The sequence below is a fragment of the Coturnix japonica genome, chromosome 1, assembly GCF_001577835.2.
Source record: "Coturnix japonica isolate 7356 chromosome 1, Coturnix japonica 2.1, whole genome shotgun sequence".
Taxonomy (NCBI): Eukaryota; Metazoa; Chordata; class Aves; order Galliformes; family Phasianidae; genus Coturnix; species Coturnix japonica.
Genome location: NC_029516.1, coordinates 163,427,545 through 163,453,530, shown reverse-complemented (window position 1 = coordinate 163,453,530; position 25,986 = coordinate 163,427,545). Strand labels below are relative to the sequence as shown.

At 39.3% G+C, this 25,986-nt stretch overlaps 1 protein-coding gene across 4 annotated transcripts in view; it reads left to right on the top strand.

The window, feature by feature from the left end:
* Positions 1-25,986, top strand: part of YAP1 (Yes1 associated transcriptional regulator) — an 81,934-nt gene that overhangs the window by 27,340 nt on the left and 28,608 nt on the right. For all 4 annotated transcript variants that reach the window (XM_015852258.2, XM_015852259.2, XM_015852260.2 and 1 more), the window contains exons 3-4: positions 15,947-16,062; positions 23,789-23,902. In XM_015852258.2, coding sequence (XP_015707744.1) covers positions 15,947-16,062; positions 23,789-23,902 — 230 coding nt within the window. The remainder of the gene's footprint in view (positions 1-15,946; positions 16,063-23,788; positions 23,903-25,986) is intronic.

The window sequence follows — 25,986 nt, the reverse complement described above, 5'->3', positions numbered from 1 at the left end:
GTTGTCGCCGGTCACTTACTGTTGCTTCCCAATGCAGGGGGGTTGTTCTCCTATATGTTTTATGAAAAGAGGTGATGAGGTAAGGGCAGGAAGCCTGTTGATTTCCCCCTAGGAAGAAAGGACTGTGCAGCCTCTCTGGAGCTGGATGTTAAATACTGGGAGTAGTTTAATGAGACTGCAATACCTTGTTAGTGGGGCTGCACAACGTGACTCCTTCTGGAAGTACTTTGGATCCTGGTACCATAATGAACTCAAACCAGCTGCAGAGATGCTTTCAGCATCAAGCACATAGATGGCTGGGCTTTAATTAGCTACACCTGTCCAAACATTTGGTGATGGCACTGGAGTGAGAAGTTGATGCCTTCAGTTATGGGGTTGAGGAGAGAGCCTGGATTTGCTTCCATGGAGGTAAGAGAACAATGCTGAGAGTTAGCTTTTATTTCTAAAATGATATCAAATTGTGGCTCTAAGTATAAAGTCTAAAACTCCCTTTTTGAAATAGAAAATGGTTGTATTTTCATTTACGTGCACTAATGCTGAATCTGTTTCTTTGAGGAAGCGAGCGGCTAGATCTTCTGTTGTCTGTTCCACTACCACAGCATCAGAAACTTAAGAGGAAAGACTAAGTAGTTGCTGTATATTTGAATTTATAGAGCATGTGGAGTGCATTTTGTCACCATCTGACTTGACACCAGTTGTTTTGCTGGGTGTTCTGAGGTGTCTTCATTACTTGTCTTCACTGCCTAGAAAAGGCTGGGGTCTGGTGCCTGAACGTAAGCTGCCATTACTCTGTAAGGTATTAAAATGTCTCTGGTGTGATACTGCTCAGGAGCTGGAAGATGCCACAAACCTGGGTTGTGATTAGTCGCCTTCATTTCAAGCTTCATTAAGAGGGTGTGACCTGTGGGTTCCAGTTGATTAAATCCAGAGATGGGGCAAGTAAACATCTGAAGACATACCTTTTTTTTTTTTTCCAGACCAAGGCAGAGCAATATGCATTTGTTTGTATTCTAAGAGAAGTGAACTCATTGGCATGTTTTCTTTGTCAAGAACTTTGGTCAAGAAAGGAGGGTTAAAAAAAACAAACGTGTATGCTAAAGTGTTTCTGTGAGTTTTCCAGGAAGCAATAAAATGTTTCAGAATGCTGCATTTCCAGGCTGCTGAAAAAGTAGAACTTTGAAAGTGTTTTTACTGTCTCCATAGAAATTCTTTCCTCCCCCACCATGTTCTTTCATATTTAGTTTCCATAACCAGCGCACTATTGTGAAGGAGGGGAAGTGCCGGGTAACTGCAGGGAAGCCAGCCAATCACTCCAGCATCAGAGCAGACTGCAGGGCTTGTGGAGCTAACCTCTCTGACCTTCGTAAGGGGCCTCTCTGAGGAGAGCCATTTTTCCTGCCTTGTAATGGTAAAGAAAAAACTTGGCAACTGCTTTGATCAGCAAAGCAAAAACAAGGAGAGCAAGGAGTAAATGGGCAGCTTTGTGCTCAAAACTGCCAAGTCAGTGCTGGCTTTCTCTGCGCTGGGAGCATTACCACCTTAAATAGAAGACGTGTACATTTCTCTGAGGTCTTGGGATATCTGGTGTATAGATTTAGAAAATCCTTCTGCTCAAAAGTGAGACAAAATCATGGTTGTTACCAGTTATGGCACAGTGAAAGCGTCTCATCTAATAGACTGCAATGTGAAAGTGAGGGAACTTTTTCTTCCTTATTTTTGGAGGCAAGATTTTCAAAAGAGAAGGCATTGCACAATACTTTTAAAAATAGTTCTGGTACTGAGAAATAAATGTCTCCTGCATGCAGCCGGCGTATGTTTTTACTGTGAAATTTATTGCTTTCTGGCTTTGGATAGTGTTGTGTTTCTCAGTTGATACCTACAGTGTATTTCAGATGCCTTGTGGAAGGAACAGTGGTTTTACTTTGCAAGTATTTCAGATTTGGTTTTAACTTGTACCATTGCTTTAAAAAAAAAAAAAAAATCAGTTCTTAGATTGGCAATATTTGATATTAGCTTCTAGCTTCACTTCTGCCTTGTGTTCTCCTTATTGTACTTTGGTTGCTGATCTTCCAGTGCAGCTGTGTCCTTCCATTACAGCTCCTAGTCTCTTTGGTAAGTGATGTTTCTGCTCTGCAGTAGCTTTCCACTCAGCGGGTTGAGTTGATTCTTTCACCTGAGCATACTCTTCTGCCTGAGAGCAGGAGAGGGCTGCTGTTGTTTTCAGTCAGTGCTTCCTTCCATCTCAGTGAGTATGCCTCACAGTTTAATTCACTTGAGCAGCGTATTCCTGTGAACTCACAGTTCGTTCATTCTCGGTGAGAGTTCTTCCTGCTGTCTGTAAATTCTGCCAATTTCTGCCTCCTTCCTTTGCTGCCTCACCTTCTCCCCATGTAGTTTGGCTCCTTAGAAGTTGTTGATATCCCACATTACCAGATTCCTGTGCCGGTTGTATTTCCTCTTAAAGACTTCCACTGTCCACATTTGTTTGATGTTTCATCCTTTCCTCAGCCACTCCCTGTTTAATCACCCCAGGACTGCACTCAAGTGGCTGACACTTTATTTTTGCTCTTTCATACATGACTAAAATGATAGTCAACTCCACAGTTCTGGGCCAGGTGAACTGCCTTCACAGCTTCGTTGTTTTGGGGAAGTACCCTTCAGTTCTATGGAAGTACAGAAATGCAAATGAGTTTTATTGTCTAGCAAAACACCTTTAAGGTTTCAGTATTAGGGTTAACAGCTTATTAGATCCGTGCACATTTTTGGATAGGATGCGAGTTCCATTTCCAACGAGACTGTTTATTTCTGTGCAGACTATTTTTTCAGTAACTTTCAGCTTTAGGGCACCCATCTGTTGCTCCAGCACCTGCAGTGGTGTTGAGATAAGTTGTGTAGTATCTGTTGAAGATCTATAAGAAATCTATTTGCTTGAAATCCCGCATCACTGATCAGTTTCTAAGTGAGAAGTAGTGGAGAGGCTCCCACCAGGACACTGTGTGTTGTGTGTACTTCCAGTGTAACAACACTATACAGTCTTTCTGTTGGTACTGTATTCAGGGAACACCTGCCTACTGCCTCAGCCTTCAGTTCAGGCAAGAAAAGTCAGAGAGCAGTTGCAGGCTCTGTGGGCAGAGGAGTGTGCAGTGCCTCCAGGCCTCCTCCTCGCTCAGGTGGAGGCGGTTCTGGCAGTGCCAGCCTCAGCCAGCTCTGGGCATGCTCCAGCACAGAAGGTGGTATTGGGTCGTTTGCATGCTCCTCGCCATCCTGGCAGCTGTTCCCTTTAGGAAAAGTATGTGAGTTAGAAGATAGACTGCTAGATTACAGGGCTGCTGCAGTCAAGGCTTGTTTAGTTAGCCAGGTAAGACTGAAATGCTGAAGAGGTCCAAATGTGTGTGAAGTCAGAGATGAGGAGGAACAAACCACATTAAATGGGGACTCAGCAATAAAACCTCTCAGCTCTAGGGCTTTTTTCACTTTCTTACAGTTTCATATTGGATATTTTCTCCGTATTCTGTAGCATTTTTCTCTTGTTGTGCTATTATGTTTTTGTCTTCTGCATCTACATGAAATATGAATGTAGGTTCCTCATAGGGAAGAACACAGTATTGCCAACAGGCCCTTCCTCATTTTAATGTGGATGTTTGTAACAACTTTCTGCAAACAGATTTCTGAAAGCATATTTGAAGGATAATAAGCCATGAGGGAAGGAAGACTAGACATTTTAATACACCAGTTTTTAGAACTGCAGGGACTTAGAATTACTTTTTTCCTTTTTAATGTCTGGGTTCCTGTAAGAAGTTCTGAGGTGAAGTTTGATGCTATGTCCTTTGTAGGGATATCAAACGATTACAGAATAGATTTTAAAGGTAGCACTAAACAGGACGTGATTGCTGCTGAGCTTGGAGAAGGTGACACATTGTGGAAGGAAGTTGTCTGATAACTGCCTGCAATTGTAAAGCAGTAAAGCACAGCTCCAAAAGCTCTAGCCAGCTCAGTGTTTACTTTCTTGTCCTTTTGGTTCAAAACTAAGGAACTGGGAGCCAAAAGGCAGAAAGGTGTGCTTCCTTCTTCCATAGCTCGGTTGTGAGAAAATGGCATTCGTTTTAAAAGCTTTCAGTGTGCAGTGACTTGCAGCAGTTGGTTAGGATGACTAAAACTGATCGAACATCTTGTGGGAATGATGATAAATACTGGGGCAGGGCAGACCCAATGGATCACGTTAGCTCAGTACGTGGCTCTTGCAGGCTGATGTGGGTAACTGTTAGGGAATATTAATTAAAAAGAAATTGTGGGTTTCCTTCTGCTCTTTGATATATCTTCTGTTTTGCCTGCAAGTAGTGGTTTACATTTGATCTGGAAACTACAGTCTGGATAGCAGTCTAGATTATGGAGTTTAAAGGGCAGTGGTGGAAACACTCTGAAGCTTGCTGTGACAGTGACTTGTGTTCTATTGCTGCATTTGTTTGCAGTTCACATTGCTCATCCCAGCAGGTGTGTGCCAGGTAACCTGTCCAAAGGCTCCGTCTGTAGAAGGTGGCATGGAACTGGTGTGAAGTTGGTTCATTAACTGGGATCTCTAATTCACTGCTTAAGAGAGTTGTGTCCTATCTCTCAGTTCCTGAAGCCACTGATATTTGGCAGTACACATCTGGCACTTCTGAGATCACTAGCAGTGCCTCTGCAAGCACAGCTTTTAAAAGAAATACATTCTTCTTCAGAGTATGTGCTGGTTGTTGAACAGGTCAAACCTAAGCAAATAAGCAGAACTTAAACTTTGGAGCTTGTGAAGTTACAGTTTTGCTTGATATGAGGTTGGTGAATCCAGGTCAAAAGCAGCCCTGTAGGATGATGATAAGAACACACTGAGATCTGTTTGTCCCAGAGTTCAAAGCGGAAAAAAGCTTTTACACAGAGGAGGGACTTTCTGAAACACTCAGTGAGTTTTGTTGGTGAAAAGGAAAAGCTGGAAGTTGATAATGGTAGCTTTTGGAACTGAAAGGGAGTGGAGGAAAGGGATGGGTCATAGGGAAGTGCTGACTAACGGTCAGCAAACACTGGAAGGGAGTTCTTGTGTTTAAGAACTGGCCTCACCTCCTAAAAGGAAAATAAAACCCAATCTATTCAAGCCCAAAATGTGTGTTGGGGAAGCCTCTAAGCTGGCCTGCTTTTATGGCTAGGATGTGTTGTAATAGAGAAGGCTTATCTTTACCTATGTAATTATCTTCATTGTATTGGAGAATCTGCTATAGTAAACCCGATTTTTTAAATATTAGACATATATTTTTGTGAGTCCATTTAAAAAAGAAAACAAAGATAATAAGTGGATAGAATGTTCTTCCTCCTCCTCCCTCTGCATCCCCCCCAGCTGCCTGTAATGACTGAGTACTGGGATGGATGGGGATAAGGGATAGATTAAGACTATTCCAAAATTGGAATTAACTTATTCTAAGCTAAGGTGATAATTTTCATTATGTGGGATTTGTTGTCAATTTCAGCTCTGAATTTCAGTGGAAGTTGGAATCCATTATGTATAATGATTTGTTTTGCATCTGAGGATAGGACTGAGCAGTTACTAAATAGCAGCTGTCACATATAGTGAAGTACTTAAGTTTTGAAACAGATGTAATTGTAGCATATCTCTAAAAGAAACTCATTTTTAAGAACCATTTGTAATTCTACGTTATTGAGGTTACAATGTTAACTTCCTGAAATAAATTGAAATTGAAGGTCTCTTTTAAAAACTACCCTTAGAGGTTACGAGGGTGTTTGCTTTTTGCTTCTGGATAGAAAGAAAATTTGGAGTCATTTTTGTCTTGTTGATTTCACTGAGTTTCCCCTAGACTCATAACAATAAAATATATTATTATTTCAGGCATTTCAAATGGAAGACTTACACGTGATAGTTTCTGCAATGACATTTGAGTTCAAAATCAGTTTTACCTTTATTTATTTATTTAACAGTGTTTCTAAAATACTTCATAAACTAATGCTCTGTATGCACTTTTTGGATGGTGAAGGGAGCTCTAGAACCTGGAACTTGAAAATCCTCAGGCTGAAAATGTTTTAGGTTGTTTCTTAAGTAAGTAGAATAGCTTTAAATACTATGCACTTAATTGTTATAGCTACTATTTAGCTTACATAGTTTAAAATACCTTAATCTTTTCTTGTGCATTTGCTCTGTATTGTCCTTGCCAGCTCAGGTTGAATGGGTAAATAAAACTCACTTTTCAAAGCATAGCCTTTGGACACTATTTTGTATCTGGGTGCTGAGAAATCAGTTCCCTCTGATGCTTCTCGACCTGGGAAATCTGTCTCTGTGGGGGATGAAAAATAATAATCTGCTGATGAAAAATCAAGGTGCAGGATTGCCTGGAGATGGCTGAGCAGGCAGCTCCCACATACCCACTCAGGCAGCAACTTGCTGTTGGCAGATTTTTCTTTGTTTTACATGGTTATCTGCAAAGTCTTTAGGGACAAGAATCACTTGCCTCCTCCCTCAGTAGTGCTCAGTGTTTATCTGAATTGGAAGCGTAACAAGCTTTACCTGAGACGTGATTGTAGGAGTAAATTGGAAAGGGAAAAAAAAAAAGAAGTGGCGATGCAGGAAGTGGAAGTGGAAAAAAGCAAAGGGAAGAAAAGAACATCAACATAATTAGAAGAAAAACCTAAATATAAAAAAGCATGGGATGAATAGAGATGCCAAATCAGAAGCATGAAGAAGGGAAATAGGGGAATAATGGTGTATTTAGTTTGGGTTGTTTTGGTTTTTTTTCTCCCAATCTCAGATGAGAAAATGCTAATCCATCCATATGACTACTGATATGCCGGTAACTGGGAACATCTAAGCAGGTCTTGCACTGTGAGATGACTGTTCTGAAGCATGTGTTTAAGAATAGATTTCAGTATTAATTTTAATTGCAAGAAAAACAGGTTCTCTGCTGTTTTTTCAGCAAAAGCTGTGTGTTTGTTTCTATTAGGCCCTACCTAGCAGTTCCTTGGTCAGCCCATCCTGGCAGGGCCATCTGGGAGCAATCACTGCCAGAACACTCCAGCAAACAGTTTGAGCTGCTCTTTGAGACTTCCTACTTTGAGCAATAAGGAAATAAGCTGAAGAATCTTGTAATATTTTGTTTTCCTTGGTGGTGGTTCGCCTCAAGGTTATTCAGCAGGATTGCTCGGAACCCCCTTTAGATACGAAGGCAGCTGGCTATTAGCAGCTTTTATTGCAGCATGCTTAGGCAAGCATCTCTGACTTGAAAACCTTCAGGCAACCAAAACCAGGGGGTGTAGAAAGGGGCGTAAGGTTGTTTGGCTCCTAATCTTGCAAAGATGCATTTGATTTCCCTGTTGCTTTCTTTTGCCTCTATTTAAGAGCTAAGTAGGGTGAGAAATTAGGTGGGGACTCAGAGATGAAAGGACTAGAAGATGATAAGGGCTTCTATGGCCCATCACTTCTGAAAATTACCTGTCCTGCCTTTTAATAATGTGAAAGTTAGTGTTTGTGTATTTTGTCTTTATTGTTACGGAAGACAAAATGGTTGCGTCTGAAGGTCTTCTTTTCCCTCCCTAAGTAAAGGCATAGGAGGGCAACTGTAAAGTAAAATCAAATCCATTAATTTCACTTGAAATAGAGGTAGACACAGCTCTTTCTTTAGATTTGCTCTCCTTATTGATAACTTGGTCACTTTTATTTGAAATTAAGGAGCGAAAGAAACATGAATTTTGATGCTTAAAATCAAACCTGGTGATATCAACTGTAATCGTAGAATTTAGTCCTCTATGGAGTTTGGAAAAGGACTGAGCTTGTACAAGGAATGTAAAAGCTAGGACTTCTCTTTTTATAGACACTGCAGTACTGCTGTTTCTTCTAGTTTTCAGAGTAGTGGAAAGAGCCCTGGAAATTAAAATGTCCTCATTCCTTTCTTCTCAAACTCAGAAAACAATAATATTTTATTTGGGGGATCCACAGAGGAATCCAAGAATCATAGTTCCTTTTCAGAACACTAAATCCTTAGCGTGTCTTATTGAGAATTGTCTTTGTGGACGCCAGTGCTAGGAAAGGCTGCCCTGCATAATTTTCAGCATTTTGTGTATTTTCAGCTCTGTTTCATATACCAGTGTCCATGGCTTTATGGGATATGCTTTCAGGACTTCATGTTAGTTCTTATCATCCAACATGTTGGACCTGCTTTAGGAAGGAGTTCAAGAGGGATCTGTCCAAGAACCTGCCTGACTCTCACAAGTTTGTGCAAAATCTGTTTGTCCACCAATTAAGACTTCTGACAGAGACGTTTAAGACATTTAGGTTGCCTTACTGCTTTGCAGTAATCTAGGGTTCAAACTCTTCATTTGTGCATTGAATTTCTGTTTCCTGGGGCTATTTAGGGCATTAGTGGGGTGACAACTATCTGACAGAGGTCTATTTGATGTTTTGAGTTGATAGCCTCTTTCTACTTGGTTATCATAGAATCAAGGTGGGAAAGGATCATCAAGTCCAGCTGTGAACCCACCACCACCATTCCCACTAAACTGTGTCTCTGTACAACATATCTGTTCATTTCTTGAGCACCTCCAGGGATGGTGATTCCACCCCTTCCCTGGGAGCCCTGTCCCAGTGCCTCACTGCTCTTTCTAAGAAGAAATTTTTCCTGAAACCAAGCCAGAACCTCCCCTGGCACAACCCGAGGCCATCACCTCTTGTCCTATCAGTGGCTATGTAACTGTCAACAGGATTTTGGTGTCCCCCATTCTTATAATATATTTTGCTTTTGTTCTTTTCAAAGTCATTGAAATCACGGCTGTGGCACAACACCATTGCATACTTAATGATTGCCTGCATTTTAGTATGTGCTTTTGCAAGCTGAAAGAAGGATAGAGCTGTCTGTATCATCATGGAACCAAGTGTGCTCTGTCATCATGTGCCTGTGCTGTGGCTGAGTGAGGACATCGCCAGTAGCCTGAATAGAGTAGTGCAATGCAAGCTTTGTTTAGTTAACATATGTGGATCTGACAAGGAAAATTCAGAGTGTTCCCAAATTATGTATTACAACAATAGTCTGAAATTGAGTTTCTGTTTCTTTGAAGCAGTTAGGCCGTGGTTGGAGGCAGTGCTGTTATTGAGACAAGCTGTGTAATGAATCTTAGTTTCATTCTGCCGGTTTTGGGAGGAGGTCATATTAAGATGCTATGAATTTTACTGTGTGCTCCATATTAATTTATAGTAGTCCTGGCACCCAGGGAAACCTTGCAAATCAAAGGGAGGGGATAACTAGAAATAGTGCTTCCCAAAGCAATAGGTGAGATATCAAGTCTGCAGATCAGATGTTCACTGCTGTGAACAAGAGTTTTTCCATTTGTTTGTTTAATTATTTATTCAAGCAGACAATTGGAAAGTTCTTAAAAAAACCTTAGGCCACTTTAAGTGCATCTTCTTGTCTAACTGGTTCAAATTTAGGACACTGTTTGTGGAGTACTGAACAGGAGATGGAGATAATTGCTAACAACAAAGCTGTCTCATTTATCCTTGAGGCTTTTTTCTTCACTGTTGCTGCTTGGAACTGAAATTTGTCATCTCAGTGTTTTAATTCTAGGTAAGGTATAAATCTGTGGCTTTGTTAAACCATTTGCGACGAACCATACTTCACTTTTAAGTCAGCAATCCCTGGGAAATTGACCGGTGGAGCTGAAGGCTATTTCATGTTTTAATCTTTCAATTTCTTGAAGTACTACTTGTGGGGTAGGAAAGAGGGTGCACAAAGAATGTCACAACTTCTACCTTGAGGCAAAGCTGAATCCATTTAATTCTGCTTAATAGTATCCTAGGAGCACTGTATTAGTCATAACCCAGAAAGCTCTGCATCCTACATTCCCGATTTAGAGAGTGCTGATAAAAGCTTTTCATACTGAGGCTGTTTAAACTTTTTCTGTTATCCCATTTCTAAACCTAACTTAGGTCCAACTTCTCTTTTAGGAATTTACATTCAGCTCTGTTCTTGAATTAGTAAATACTGTCACTTCCACAACTCTGCAGTCACTCTGCTACTGTTTTGATTATAAAATAACTATAAAATAACTCATTGATGCCATTTACAAGGAGTACCTCACTCTGGTTCATCTAATTTTTGAAGTTCTTAAGTGAGGGGAAAGAAAGGGAAAATGTTCCAGATGATTCTGCATTATGTAGATTGAGGAAACCACTTTGTTAAGGAGACAAAGGAAAAAATATCAAAGAATAACATAAATTAGAGTTGATAGGTGACATTCTTGTTGGTGGAGCAGTTCACGTTTGGGAATTGATGACAAACAGCAATTTCACACCAGCTTTAGAAAATAATTAGGTTTAGTTTTGTGTGTGCACTTGCTGAAGTCACTCAGACTTCCCAATTCACTCCTGATATAATATAAAAAGACAATGCCGAGCTCAGAGTTTTGGTGGGGCTGTCGCAGTGTGCTCAGTGCTGTGTGCCTGGGTTTTTATTTTGTTTTTAATAAAAACAAGATTTCCAGTCAACTCTTAAAATCATCCCAAAACTCTGAGCACTGAAGTCCAAACTAGTCATTATAACTTTACTAGAGACTGGAAATAATTTTCTCATGCAGGCACAGAATGTAAGGCTGTCTGCGTTTTGAAGCATATGGCAATAGAAACAATAGTGATGTTTTTATATTGAACAACAGCTTGCCTTTCTGAATATCCTTCCTGTGAGCAACCTTTCTTGTGAAAGGACAGGTCTCCCTGAAGTATCCCTGTGAATGATAGCAGACATGCTAATAAGGGCAAAAAAAAGAGTAGGAGAAGAATCATGGCTTTGTTATGACTGAGAATTGTGTTAAATGAACAGAGTTCTCAACATACCTTGAGAAGTGTATGTTGAGCAGCAGGGGCTTTAATTGCAATAATACAGAATATCAAAATTCTTAAGTAGTATTTATAGTTAATGACTAACTGTATGGTTATCTGTAATTCTTGGATTGGAATAGATGTGTAGTTCCTGATGAACGAAGCCTTTAAATGAAGGATTGAAGTAAATTTTTGAGCATTCTTTTTGTGTTAGTTCATTTCTGATGTGGCTCTCAATATGTCTTATTAGTGAAGTGACTGGAGAACAAATGGGAAGGTGCGTCACACCCAGAGCAAAGCAGATCAGTTCTCCATTTTTAGGAATGGTTTTATTTTATCAATGTGTTAACACCTGAAGATGGTTTTCAATGAGAAGTAGCATATATATGTTTTGTTTTAGGATCTATTTCTTTTCCTATACAATTTAAAAGCAAATAAAAAAAACACAAAACTTCAAAATCTGGTTAGAAATTGAATCTGTCAAATCTTCCAGCATGTGATGGTGTCTAATGCCACAAAAGGATTTCAGTCTTTTAGAAATTCCAGTTCTTAGTGACTGCAGAAATGTTCTTTGCATTCATGAAATGAGAACATTTTATTAAAAGCTGTTTATGTCAAGAAGTAAATAATTTGTACGGCTTTGGAAATTAGTAGGAGGTGGTGGTAGCGGATTTGTCTTCCTTGTAAGCTGTAGCACTTCAGAAGTGCTTCTAGGTGAAGGCTGAGAGCGTTTCATAGATGATTTGCTCTTCTTTACACCAGGACTGACATAAATGGATGTTGTGCTGAGGGACATGGTTTAGTGGGAGCTACTGGTAATAGGTGAACGGTTGGACTGAATGATTTTTTAGGTCTTTTCCCACCTTGGTGATTCTATGATTCTATGAAATTTGCTAACAAATATTGAGCATGTTCTGGGTGTTTCGGCTTTGCTATTCTAAGGGCTGTTAACTGTAGGTTTATGGTATACTGTAAGTTGATTTGATCAGCTCTTGCGACAGGACTTGACAAGGATTTGCTTCACCAAAACATCAATGAACAATTAGAGATAGGTATCAAGATACTGAATTTTTGACTTTATTCAATGAAGTAAAATGCCTTGCATTCCTTGATTATACTAGAGATTGGTTTTAATTCTGAGATGTTTTACCTGGTCTATTTTTGCACATAATTCAGAGCTGTGATTTTACTTCATGAATAGGATTAATTTTGATGGTGCTGCTTAATGGCTGGGTCATGGATTTCACTGGATTTGATATGTCTAATATATAAAGTGTTTTTTGCAGTTGACAGTGATACTTTAACAAAATGGTACAAAAAGGTGATGGTACTAAATGTAAGGATGGGGGCAGTGGGCATGCAGTGAAGCTGCCATGGAAAAAATCTGTTTGGTGCAGGAAGAGATAACATAGCGGTGGTATCAGAGTTCTTTTAGGCCTTTTCTGTGCTGCTATTCAAAACAGAGGGAAAGATCTTTACCTGCAGAGAATGTTCTGCTTCTTTACTTGGTTACAGAAAGTCACCATGGTGCATGTGCTGCACCAAAATATGGGCATATATTCCTTACTGTAGGCTTAGATTTACTTAAATATTTGACCCATGTAAGTGAGCATCTGTCTGCTTTGTATTCCTTCAGTTGGTCAGCACGATTCGGAACTTGTGGAGAAGAACTGATATGCTGTGATGTGTTAGAGGTATTTTTCACCAAATAGCATTCAGAAACTCAGGTTATGGTGTAGAGAGGTGGGGTATGTGGGAGAGGACTATGGTTTGGAGGCAGCTGAAGAGATGGTTTTATGAATGAAGATGGTAGGGAAACGCATATGTAGGTCAGGAAGCAGAAAACTGAGTGGGATGGGACAACACTGCCTTAGTGAGCCAGCCTAGGGGTTGCTGTGATTTTAATATAATCGACTTGATTACTTTGAGGCCTTTCTTTTGTGGTTCTTTTCTAAGAACAGTACTGGTTGGAGTGCTGTTGGCTGACTGTTCTTGAGGGATATTCAGCTGGGCCAAAGCTGGAAGCTGCTGCTGTCTGAACTAGCCGACCACATACCAACGCCATCTGAGCATTACTTTGCCTTGTATAATTAAGGAGCTGATAATGCTGTCCCTGTGCTCTAATTGGCAGTACTTTTAAATTGCTTCTTCCTTTGTCTATCCCTTACTCAGTTATGTTTGAAGAAGCTGGTGACTGCTGCTTCCATGTGTTCCTGTAGGCAGCTGTAAAAATGGTTTTGTAATACAGCATGTTTTTTCCCTCTTTTTTATACTCCATACTTAAAGAGTGTATAGAAACAAAGACTATAAAATATGTACCATAGGTATTTGTTTTATAAGTGTGTAGCATTACAAATATTTTTATAGGAGTCAAATGGAAATAAAAAACTGTGTAATCATGTGGTGGTTTCCCAGTTTCCGCTGTTCCCAGAACCGAGCTGAGCAAATAGAACAAATTTGAAGTAGAAAGGAGAGGTGGGATGTGCTGGTACTGTAACTTAAACATGCCACCTGTAAAGCATTACCTGTGTGGTGTATTTATGTCTGTATTATCTTTCCCTGCTTCCACTGTCTTGTAGAATTGACTCTCAGAGAAATGAAAGCTACTTTTTAATATTAAGATCTGGTGTATATATATGGCAGTCTCTACTATGTTTTTCCTTGTTCTGTAAATAAATAAGGTAAAAAGAGAATAAGGAAGCCTTGCTGCATGTGGCCTGCTTCTTCATGCTTAATGTTGGAAAACATATGGAAGCAAAGGCACAGTATGCCTAGTAGTACCTGTACTGAATGTGTGCCGTGGAAACTAATGTGATAGTGACACCATTTTGTTTGAACCTATTGTAACAGGGTGGCTTCGTGTATACAACCAGTACTGGCCACAGGCAAAGTAAGGCTTTGTTTACTGTTACATTCTTGTAGGAAGAGCCTTCCTTCCTATTTTGTGTCCCTCTTGGAATATGTCTATAACTCTTTTGGGCTGAAATTTTATGCATTTTTAAAGAAGGTAGAATGAAAGGAAAAAAGAAAAAGCTTAAGATAAAACTTCTTAGTCCAAGTAACTTTGCGACACCTTCTAGTTTCTATTCAGGAGACTTCTGTTGCAGTGTGATAAATAATTGCTTGGAGGTAGTTGGGTGACTATGAGCCATTTTATGATCCTTCGGAATTGTACTTTCTTCATTTCAATCAAGTGAAAATGCCTAATACTCACACAACTTAGTATTTGGTGTTTAAAAACAAACAAAAAAGCAGTATTTTTGAGTATCAAAGAACATGTTAAAAACTCCTCTTGCTAAATTGATGGAGTGCATTTTTATTATTTGGAGTTAAAGGGTTCCTTAGTAGTTTCTAGTCACAGTAGCTAATTGCTTAGAGCAGGGAGAAGATAATGTTCTGTTTTGTATGATGAGGCCTTAACATATGACTTGAGCTCTGGGATGCTGTGGTCATGCAAACACACAAAGTTCGGGATTCACCACCTCTAATGTCTGTGTATTTAACCCAGTTACCTTATGCTTCCTTTGCAATGCAGAAAATAGGTGTGATTCACCTCCTTAAATTTCTCAAATGAATTACATCTTAACAGTGCTCTCATATGTTCCATTCTCATTAGTGGAGAGCAAGGTGACAAGGCCAGGTGTTGGTGTCCACATCAGTGTAGGTGTTGAGGTGACCAAATATGAATTAGCATGTCTAATTACAACGCCATCTCCTAAACCTGAATATACCTGAAAGCTGTATCAGCTGTGAGCTGGGAAGAGTTTCTGCACAATTACTGTTTAAATTCCAACATAAAGATGGAAAATGCACGGCCTAATTGATGGTTCTGTACAAATAGTGATGCACGAACATAAGTACAAAATGATGCAGAACATTGGTACAAATCAGGAGTGTGAGCTGGAGTACTGAGGCCTGAACTTGGATCACAGTGCCATCCGCAGAGCAACTTTAAGTGTAGTACTTTCATTGAAGAAATTGAAAATGGGCATTCTGTGCAATTTAGAAAGAAGTAACTTTAAGAATACTTAGTATAAGGAAAGAGTGGTACCAAGTTAGTGATACGTTGGATTCTAATTGTTAATCAAACTATTATAGTACGAGTTTGAATTGATACCGTCAAAGTTTACTGTGTATTAGTGGTTTTATTTTTGTCTGTGTGAACTTTTCAGAGCAATCTTAATTAATGGCATCAAGATACTATGATGCTTGTTCGTGAATAGCATGCATTTGTTATTCTTTAGATTAGCAAAGCATGCTAATCACATACTCAGAAGATGAAGTAATCATTCATTATATTTGTGTTTTCATTGACTTAAATAGTTTTGTGAATTACAGGGAAGGTATTTTCCAGGGTTTTGTTTTTTCTTTTTAAACAGATAAATCAGAACTCCCAAAGTTTTGCCATTATCATCTAGAGAGGGCTCATTGAGTTACTTGACAATCCAACTGTCCTCGTCTTTTAATATGAAGTAGAAAGGCAGCTGAACATCAGTTGGTTTTGTCTTTATTACTTCTCTACTGCAACTGGTTACTTAAGTTACCACAGATGTCCCATTCTCGGGGATGGGGGCAGTACTCCATCAGATAACCTGAGAATGTGGGCTATGCACTGAAAGTTGGGGAAGACTGATGATTACTCACCAGCCTGTTCATTACAGCTCCCTAGGCACACTGAGCGTGAACTTGTCATGCCAAACTACTTGACTGTGCTTGAGATTCCAGGCATAACTGGCTGGGTTTGAAAGACACTCAGGTTGCATTTAAAACTGACAAGTAACTGATCAGCAAGAAAAGGAAGAGAATGTTTAATTCATGGATATGTTATGGTACAACAGTCTAGATTCCAATACTCATAAGGAGCTGTATCTTGCCATTGCTGTAGCTCTAATCACTACAGATCTTTGATGGGAAAATGATGGTGACTGGAGTAAAGGCTTTGAGAATATGAGGTATGGTAATGCTTGGACAGAATCCAAAAAGTTCTTGTTTGGTTTTGAATGTGGCTCTTGTTGGCAGGCTTAACCTTTCGTTGTTAAACTTTCTGTGCTAGCAGGTCATTATTGTGAACGCATGACTGTCCTAACTCTTGCTTTGTTTCCGTAGTCATATTGATCAAACAACAACATGGCAAGATCCCAGGAAGGCCATGCTTTCCCAGATGAACGTTACAGCTCCCACCAGTCCTCCCGTGCAACAGAACTTAATGAACTCAGCATCAGGTAAGCAAAAACTGTTTTTGTGGAGAAGGTCATGCAAATGAAGATACTGCTATTTTCATCAGGAAGATGTTGGGGGGGNAGGTGTTGAAATCTCACAGTTGTCTGTTTATTTTTTAACTTTAAATTTGTAAAGACTGATGCATGAAGCAAGGAACTGATACTTGAGGTAAGAGAACGTTTGAGGTTTGTCAGCAAAAAGCATGCTGTAAGTTTTGGGTCTGTGTTTTTTTCTTTCAAATGGATGGCTCAAACATTTGAAGAAACACAATTCCTGCCTCTGTTTCTTCTGACTGAAAATGCTGTTAAACTGATTAAAAGGATTTTCATTAAATTATTGCCATTTTGCTATAAAGCTGGAGCTTCTGCAATGTTTCTTTTGTTTTGTTTTGCCTTCTCTTGCTCACTTACTGTGCTAAGTGTGTTGTCATTCATTTATAATTCCCACATTGGTTATGGACATCTTCACTTAACAAATAAAGCGAACACTTGGAAAGTCTTGTTTAGAAGTAGAGACATTTTTTTCTTCTTTTTCCAATCACTTCCAAAACAATGTACTGTGATTATTATTCTTTCAGCTGAGGAAATCAGACATATTATCTTGGAACATAGAATAGTTTTTCAGCTAATCTGAGGGAGTTTGTTACTAGACAGTAGTAAATTATGCTTGTTCTTACTGTAAAACCTGCTACACGTTTACATAGCTTTGGTGTCCTGGTGGTGCAGAGAGCAAGCAGATAAACTTGGTCCCATGCTATTTTTACTGCTGCACTTTTCTCTATGCTTTGTCCCTGTCTTGTCACTGAGGTTGACATTTTGTTCATTTTTTTTCCAGTCTGATTTTGTCATGTGTATGTCTGCTTTTCTTGTATTTCACAAAAGTTATCCTCTGGCGCTGCTTTTTGTTGTCCGTTTAGAAAGCTTTGTTTCATGCTGCAATTCATACACAGTAGACAATACCAAAAGATTAACAGGCATGACCGAACTGTGCTGTTCATGACTGAGTGTTAGATGGAAGCTGATCAAACTTTTTGCTGCCTGGGCCAGGAGGTTGGATTATCCTGGAACAAATGAAAGAGTTCTGTTCAGGGTCAGAAAGTCACAATTCGGAACAATTAAGCTCTCAGTGTCTAATGTGAAAACGCAATCTCTGATTAGTGTTCTTTTCTGTAAATATATGCCAAGAAACCTGTAGTAGAAGAGAATGATATGTTTCTGTAGGGACGCTTCACAAGGATAGAGAATAGGAGGAAGGAAACAACTCCCCTGGCCTGTCTTGCCTTTTGTTCATCTTATTTATACATAAACTAGATACTAGTCTATTTAAATATGCTAGTCTATTACTGGCATAAATTCTGTGTTTTAAGATGACTCCTCAAACCTTCCATTGTATTATATATAGTATTAACAGAAAAACAGTGTGATAGTGAGGTAGGATGTGCTGTGTATACTTATTTTAAAAAAAATGAAGATCCTTAGCATAAAAAAGTAAACAAAATTGTTTGTTTTAAGGGGGGAGAATCTTTGAAAAATAAGTTTAGTAGTCAGTAATGAAGCGCTATACTAAAAAGAAAATCAAGACATTAAACGTAATTGATTGATGCAAGTGTGTGAGCAAGTGAAACTTCTGTATATCATTACGCTAGCAATGTGATTCCATGGGTACTTGCTTTGTTAAGCTGAGGTAATGTTACTTGGAATTGGCTCTTGGAGGGGCACCCACTAATGCTTAACTTGATTGTGTTTAACAAGTGTTCTGAATTAAATAATATTGAACTTGTATTTATTGTATGATTCCATTTCTGATACCTTATTTGGTAAATCTTCATGTACAGTCTTTAACTGTATATTTGTTTCTACTACAGCTGCTTATACTTGGTTTTGTCACTTCATACTACTGAGTTTATGGTGGTTTGTGTTTGCTTGATGGTCTCACAAAGGATGAGGAAAAAATGGAAAAATCAAGTAACTACCCACTCAGCTCAGTGGAATTTAAATCTGACAGCATCTTATGGACTTAAGGCTGCTTAATGTTCTCATTTGGCAGTTAGGCCTCCAGACGTGGGAAATAAGGTTGAGACCTTCAAGTCAGAACCTTCCTGTTCAGAAGCACTGCTGGCAGTGAAATGTGCCCTGGTGCTGAGAGAGCCTTTCATGAGAGAGATTGGGAAAAGCAAGTGCAAGTACTGGGGCAGCTGGAGGTCACTGACTTACAGAAAAATACGTCCACATGAGAATGTTTTTCTTTCTGTGAATCCTTGTATGGTGCTTAATAATTGCAGCCCTTCATCAGAAGCTACAGACCAAGCTTTAGCGTGTTTCATTGCATAATGTTGTAGCAGCCTGCAAGTAAAGTTGCTGTGGTGAAATCTGAAGTGAGGGGGTCTAGGAATTGCCGTAAGAGTCACTGGAAGGTTATATTAGCTAAAATTAAGAACAGGAAAACAAACTGAAGAGGGAGGGATAGAACAGAATATGGAGAAATGTTGTGTGCATACTGAAGGTAACCCTGTTGTGTTTTCTGGGTGAGTAGGATAAGTGGAGCTCAGGGGAAGAAGGAGTGAAAACAGATCTGTGGTAAGGATGAAGGCGGGTCAGCAGAGTGCTCGAAATCTTAACTGGCATAGGGAGGGTGTAGGTCAGCATGTCAGCATAAGGCGGAGATTTTTAGGGTTTGTTCCACTTTGTGGATGGACTGTTTGATGTGTGCTAGTAAGCGAACGTCCTCTACCAGAAAGGCATCAGTGTGTGAACAGGAGGATGTTCTTGTTTTAGGTTCTCTGGTGTGTTTTTGTCTCAGTTCTACTGAACCTGGCTTGTTCAACTAAACTGTGTCATCTACTAAAATGTTTTGTGACGTGTGTGTATGCAGAAGCCTAGTGATTTTTAGGTGGTATTTGTTGTTTAATCTTCTGCTAAATATGGTTGCATTTTGGTAGTAATAATGGAAATAAGATAAGCTTGTTTCTTCTAACAGTGTGGTGTATATAGAAATAGGTTTAGAAGGTTCTCTTTCTAGTGTTGTTGTGTTGTTGTTGTTTGGTTTTTTTTTTTAGTTTTTTTTTTTTTTTAACCGTTTTACCTTAAAGATTCTGCAGGAAAAGTGATATTTGTTCTGTCTTAGTTTATTTTTATTTAATGCTAAGAAAATATGTACGGTTCCAACTGAAGTTATGCATCTGAGAACAAACAATGCTTGTTTCTTATAATTATAGTTGATATCAATTGAATAAAAGAAAGTGCATGTATGCACTTCCCTTCTTCGGTTACTTTTATCTTCTGAGTCATGCTTAACAGTGCTGCTTACTGGCTCTTCTTATAGATTCTTGCTCCTTTCATTTGTGGGCTTCCATTCTGCGTAACCAGTCCTACTACAGATTCTGCTTTGTGTATATTCAGCACTGCATATGGTGTGTTGTGAAATTCAAGTCTCAAAGTGTCTGCATGACATGAATGTTTCATGTCTTCCTTACCAGTTTTAATAGTAGCTTTTTGTAAGCTGTACTGAGTTGACAGAATAAAGTTGGACTCCTGGTAAATTCTAGACTTTTTGATATCATTTTAAGAAGGTTAATAATAGCAGTGGTGCCATGATTTCACAGAGGAAGATTAAGAAGGTTCTTAAGGGCCAGTGTTTGTATATGGTGATTCTTGCTGTTGGTGTTTCAGTTTTTTTATCATCTGTGAATTGTTTTTAGTAGTTAGAGATGCTGTTTAATATGCATTAATCTTCTGATTAAAATGCAGTTTTATTTACATTTTTTGACACCTGCACATCAGAGACTGTAAGGACTTTTGAGATTTATTTGGGATATCAACAAAGGTTGAATTTATATTATGTTTTTGCTTTAGTTATACTTTCTGTTGGCTTTTATCTGCCAGCAGTGAGCTTTGCATTTCTATGGCAATGATGGTATAGTGAGAAAGTGGAATCAAAAACGGAGACAAGAGCTGAACCGAGACATGCACAAAGACTTTTAAAATTACATCTATTTATGTTAAGTTACAGCAATATATAAATATTTAGTTAAAGAGGAATGCCTTATCAGTGGTTTTCTAAGGATGGCTTACATTTGGAAGTTGGAATCTAATTTATGGATAACCACGTCTTTTAAAATACACCAGTAAATGGTGAGTTGAAGGCTTGTCTCTCCCTTTGCAAATAGCGCAATAGAACTGAATGCAAGTTTGTGGCTATATTCAGTTGACCAAGGAGGCATCAAACAGAACAGGAAGGATACCGTGCCACAAGGATTTCATAGAATGGTTTGGGTTGGAAGGGACCTTTAAGGTCATCTTGTTCCAACTTCCCTGATATAGGCAGGGACTTCTCCTACTAGACCAGGTTGGCCACAGCCCCATCAAGCCTTGTCTTGAGTGCTTCCAGGGAGGGAAGATCCATAACCTCTCTGGGCAACCTGTTCCAGTGTCTTGCCACCCTCACAGTAAAGAACTTATTCCTAATATCTAGTCCAAATCTACTCTCTTCCATTTTAAAGCCATTTCCACTTGCCCCTCCCCTTCCCCCCCAACCCTGATGTCCCCTCAGAGCCTTCTCTTCTCTAAGCTGAAGAGCCAGCCTGTACCCGTATAGAGTGCCAAATGTTTATGAAGGTTTAACAAAAGACTGGAGAAATACTTGCAAGAGAGACCCTTTGACATCTAATAAGTAGGTAAAATCTTCAAGACTAGGTTGGATGAGGCCCTGGGCAAGCTGGTCTAGTACCAGATCTGGAGGTTGGTGGCCCTGCCTGTGGCAGTGGGGTTGGTACTTGATGATCCTTGGAGTCCCTTCCAATTGAAGCCATTCTATGACTCTGCCTCAGGAACTCACCTGAGATACCTGGAGGCCAAGCGAGTTATAGCCACTATACTTTTTGGATCTATGTGTGCATTTAGTGTTCTATTGAAATTGTAGAGTCTGACACAGCCAAACAGCTTTCATTCACTGAACAGCATTAGATGTCTATCCACTCAGTCCAGGTACCTGTGCTAAAAAGACTTCTGGTTACACCCAGCATGGTTGTTGTTGTCTAATATGGACTGGAGCAATGCTGGGAATTCTGTTCCTGTTGAGCCTTTTGAGAAAACATGGAGATGCAGGAATTTTCCCAGATGCTCTGTGTGAATGTCTGCTACTCTTCATCATGGCTTTCTGATTTTCCTCTGTTACTTGCCTGTGATGCTAAGTTTGCCTTGACAATCTTTGGTGTCACAACTGCTCACAAAACTATACAAATTACAGAAGTTGGTACTAATCAGTTTTCAAGCTACTGTTACAACATGTGGGGTCAACAGCAGAAAAATAGGAGCATTTTACTGGCTAGGGAATAAAGCAGCGTAGCGCCTAATGCCAAAAATCTCCCAGGAAAAACATTCTATTTTTGCTGCTGTTGGTGGAACTTAGCAAGGAGGAAGCGTAGCTGCTGTGGCAGCCAGGTGAGCAGGCAGACCTACAGCAGCACGAGAACCTTGCCTGCATTGGTTTCTGGGAAGCTGCTACTCATCAGATTATTGAATCTAATAAGCAGTGTTCTTCCAGCAGGTAGGTGGACTGATCAGCTCCTGGCATCCTGCTTCAAAGGCATTCTGTTCTTATTTGCTGCAAAGGAAACATGCAGGACCAGAATACGCTTTACTCAGTGTTCAGCAGGACCCACACCCCAAGGGTAGTTGTGTTTTTCTTAGAGCCAGCTGTTTTTCTGGCTTCACATTTCAAAAGAGATTTTCGTGCTGAGTTTCATCTCCTAGGGGCGTGTAGCTTTGAGGGACTGTGGGGAGAATGGTGGTGAGAAGGTCTGCCCACATGGCAAGGATGTTTGGCTTGGTGGTCAGCAAAAATGTTGGTTTTTCCATCAGGTTCTGCACTCAGATCATGTGTGGCCTGTCACTTTGTGCCTGTGCATTTTGTAAAATCACATCCGGTGGGGCAGTTGGCTGCTTCTTGAGTACCAGGGTTCTGTTACACTGTGGATGTGTTAGGGTTTATGAATATTTTCCAGAGCTGTCACTCTTGCTGTTCTGCTTACTGGCCTCTGCTAAAAGCTGAGGTACCACTGTTACTCTATGCAGTGTTTAAAGCTTGTGAGCATTAGGGGCAGGAAGGGGATATTCAACGGCTAGGGCGCTGTTTTTCTTCAAATGACAGCCTGTAGCTCTTAATGTGGAGTGCTAGAGAAAGGCATAGCGTTCTGAGCCAAAATGGAAGAGTTAGAGATAGAAATGTATTATGCAGGGGATTTCTTGGGCCAAAGACTACAGTAAGAAATTCTTGTCCTTGTTATGCCTTGGGGTATTACTGGAATGCAATGATGATTTTGCTCTTTTAATTTATTTTGTTTTAAAACATTCCTTCAGGAACATCTTTTGAGATTAACCAAACAAATCTAGTCCCTGCCCCCCAAGGCTTTAAGCAATGAAAATCTTCAGCAGTAATTTGAGTGCAGAGCAATGTGGCAAGCAAAGAGCTAATGTAATTTGAACATGGATGTAGTAGATATTCCAGGCATTTATTTTAAGTTTTGGATGTATGCACTTTGAATCTCGTGTGTGAAATTGTAAGACATAAATAAACACAAACATTATGTTGAGCAGAATGGTCTGTTGGTCTAAATCAGGCAGACAGATGGCTTTTGGTAGTGTGTTGTTACATCACACTGAGGAAAAGTGAGAAGAGAGACTGAAATATGATGGTTTCCTGGAACAGATCTTGTTCTAATTTCTGTTACATTCTTAACATTGGTTGTGAATCTTTTTGCTGTGTCATCTTAAGACTGTATTTAGATTTTTAAAAGTTCAAGATTTTCATGCATCTAATTTAGATATTTTCAAATAGTTTTCATTCTAAGCACAGTACAGATAGAGGTGCATGGTCAGATGGAGGCAGGAATGAGTGGCGTCTGAACAGCACATCAGCAAAAGATTGTTTTCTCCAAAGCTGCTTTGGTAACAGAAGGGAAACACCTCAGAAATCTGTATTCAGACATGAGCTTTGGACTTCAGTACAGCACTGTGTATTTCCCCTTACCATTTCCTAAGTGTAGGTGTCCCTGAATGTGCCTTCCTGCTCATAGAGGGACAGAATTCCTAGTCCTGGCACTTTGTCTCTTGTCTGCTTCTGATGTGCTTACCTTTCCTTTTTTGTTGCTTTTTTGTCTTCTGTTCCTCAGGTTTGTGTTCTTGCTCGCTTAAGCCTTTAATGCTTTCAGCACAATTTATGGTATGAAGTGCAATTAAGGTTCTTCACTTTTATTTATGGATTTATTTTTAATTGTTTGTGACATGTCAGAGAAATAGCGCTTCAGTCTTGCTATTGTTGTTGTCGTCTCGCTGCTGCTGCTGCTGGCCCTTAATCACTAGATAAACTTTCCCACAAGAGGTGGGATATCTCTGTGCTTATTCTTTTTTTTCTGGTGCTGGTTTCATTCTGGCAGGCTTGACTTATTGCTGGTTTTGTACTGCAAAAGGAAGTGTCAGAATCATATGAAAAGACGCAAACTACAAAAAAAAACTCCAAATCCCAAATCAAAATGATGATAGAAGTGCTTTTTGTTCTTTGATTTTTCCACCCGCCACTTCTTTGTCCTTATCCTAGAAATAGTAGACATAAACCTGAAACTCTTTTGTTTCATTTACTGTTATATATGTAAAATGTTGGAATTTTTTGTAGATCAATTTCAGCTGGAGAAAACAAAGAGTCCGCCATGAACTCCTTCCTTCTATATTGCAGGCCCACTCCCCGATGGATGGGAACAAGCTATGACCCAGGATGGAGAAATTTACTACATAAACCATAAGAACAAGACAACATCTTGGCTAGACCCAAGGCTTGACCCACGCTTTGGTAAAAGTTCATCTCACTTCAGAATTTTTGATTCGCTTCAGTTCACATAGCTTTTATTTTGCATTCATAATTTGAAAATTCTTTGTAGTGCAGTATATATATAGTACAGTATCTTACATAGTACATATTCTAATTTGAAACATGGACCTTATTTAAATCCGTATTTTAAAAGGACATATGAAGAGGAATTAGTATATATCCTGTAGAAATATATCACCAAAGGTTTTAATGTTAGATGTTGGGATTTTGCCGTATGATCCATACAGATCCTAAACTGGTGGCCTTCAGAAATGATTAATCTAAACACGTTCCTATTAGTGGGTGAACACAGTTCCAGCCAGTCTCATTCTTCCCTGAGACCTGCAAATATTTGCAACAGAAGATATTTTTTAATTCCTAAATAAATACTTTCCTTTGTGCTACCCTAACACTCCTTTATTCTACCCTAACAAGGACACTGATAAATAATAATTTATTCTACCTAAATACACATGAAACATGTACCAGCTTATAATTCCAGCTTGTCACAGTGATGATCGTGATGATACTTAGTTTTACACCATGCAGAGGGAAGTGTTCTGCTGAGTGGTTTCTGCTTTAATCCTCTTTTTGTGAGGTAACAAATATTAATTAAGCTACTGTTACTGAAAATAGAAACAGTAACTGAAATTAGGGATGGCGAGGTTTGGTTGTGAGTATTCAACAAAGCAGAACCGGTACCAACTTTCTGCAGTTTTTTTCATCTATATGAAAAGCAGAGCTGCAAGCACTTCAATAAAATATTGGCACAGATGAATAGAAATACCAACAGCATATAAACTCTAAACTGGTTTCTTAGTCCAAGTAGCTGTTCTGATGTATTTAAGATGGTGTTACAACTTCAGTTTTTGTTTAAAGTCATGACCTCTTGTGTGTGAGCTTTATTAAATGCATTAATTTCCCCGTAATTTGTTTCCCCAATAGCTGACTATTTTAATCTCTTTTGGATTTCATCTGTTTTTCCAGAGACATGGAAGAAATAGTAGGGTTAAAAAAAAAAAAAAAAAGAGGGGGGAAAAAAAAGATCATTGTGGTTTTCAAGCTTTAGTTTTGGACTCAGTGCAACTAAATGAAAACAGTGTGCAGATCACTGAGTAGGTCAGGCTGAGGGGATACAAAGCCTTTGAAGCTTTACAGGGGTTGACCTAACAACAACTGTGGGCCCCTTTTGGGAGAGGCATTAACTCCATGAATGCCACATAAACACAGAGCTGCAGAACTCAACAGTCACTTTTTCTGGTTTTTAGGTTGTTTTGTTTTGTTTTTGTCTTTGTTTTTCTGAAATGGTTGTTAGCAATTTCAGCCTTTTTGTTTTGTAGGCTTGAGCACTCACGTTTGACATCCCTTTGCTCTTAGAGTAAACACTGGATTGTCACGCTTTGTTTATAAACTGCTTTCCAGTTTGTAGACAGGTTGAACCACTGTGCAACTTGAGCCAAAGGTGGGGCTTATATTGAAGGTTGTCAACTTTGGCAGGTGTCCATTTTGGCTTTAAATGCAGTCAGAGCTGCAGACCTGTTTGCATGTCGCAAGAGGAGCGTGTGGGTAACTTGCAACTTCGCAATTACATAATATGTGAATAAGGCTGAAAAGGAAGCAGTCATTTTGAAAATCGGTGTTGCCTTTTGCATTCAAAATGGTCAGGTCAATTATATTTACTTAAGTAGTCTTGCAAGATAAGCATTTTGCTTTTCTTTGCATTACGTTGCAGTTTCAAGTGGTGAGCCGGATATACCAGCTGGTATTAAAAAGGAAGGAGGGGAAAAGACTTTAATTGACAAAAGTCATGAATGAGATGGATCTTGCTTCTCAGAACTATATTCCTGTCCTACAGATGGTGCAGTCTAAACAAGGGTAAAAGCAACCTGTTTTGTGCGTACTGAAACTCCATTAAATGTGCCGTGCAGTTAAACTGAAAGAAGTTAGAAATATCCAAAAGGCTGCAGAAGGGTTTCTTGCTGCATAGCTTTATTTTGTGGTCGGACTTTTAATCTGTTCCAGACCTTTTCAGAAAAAAAAAAAAAAAAAAAAAAAAAAAAGAAAGA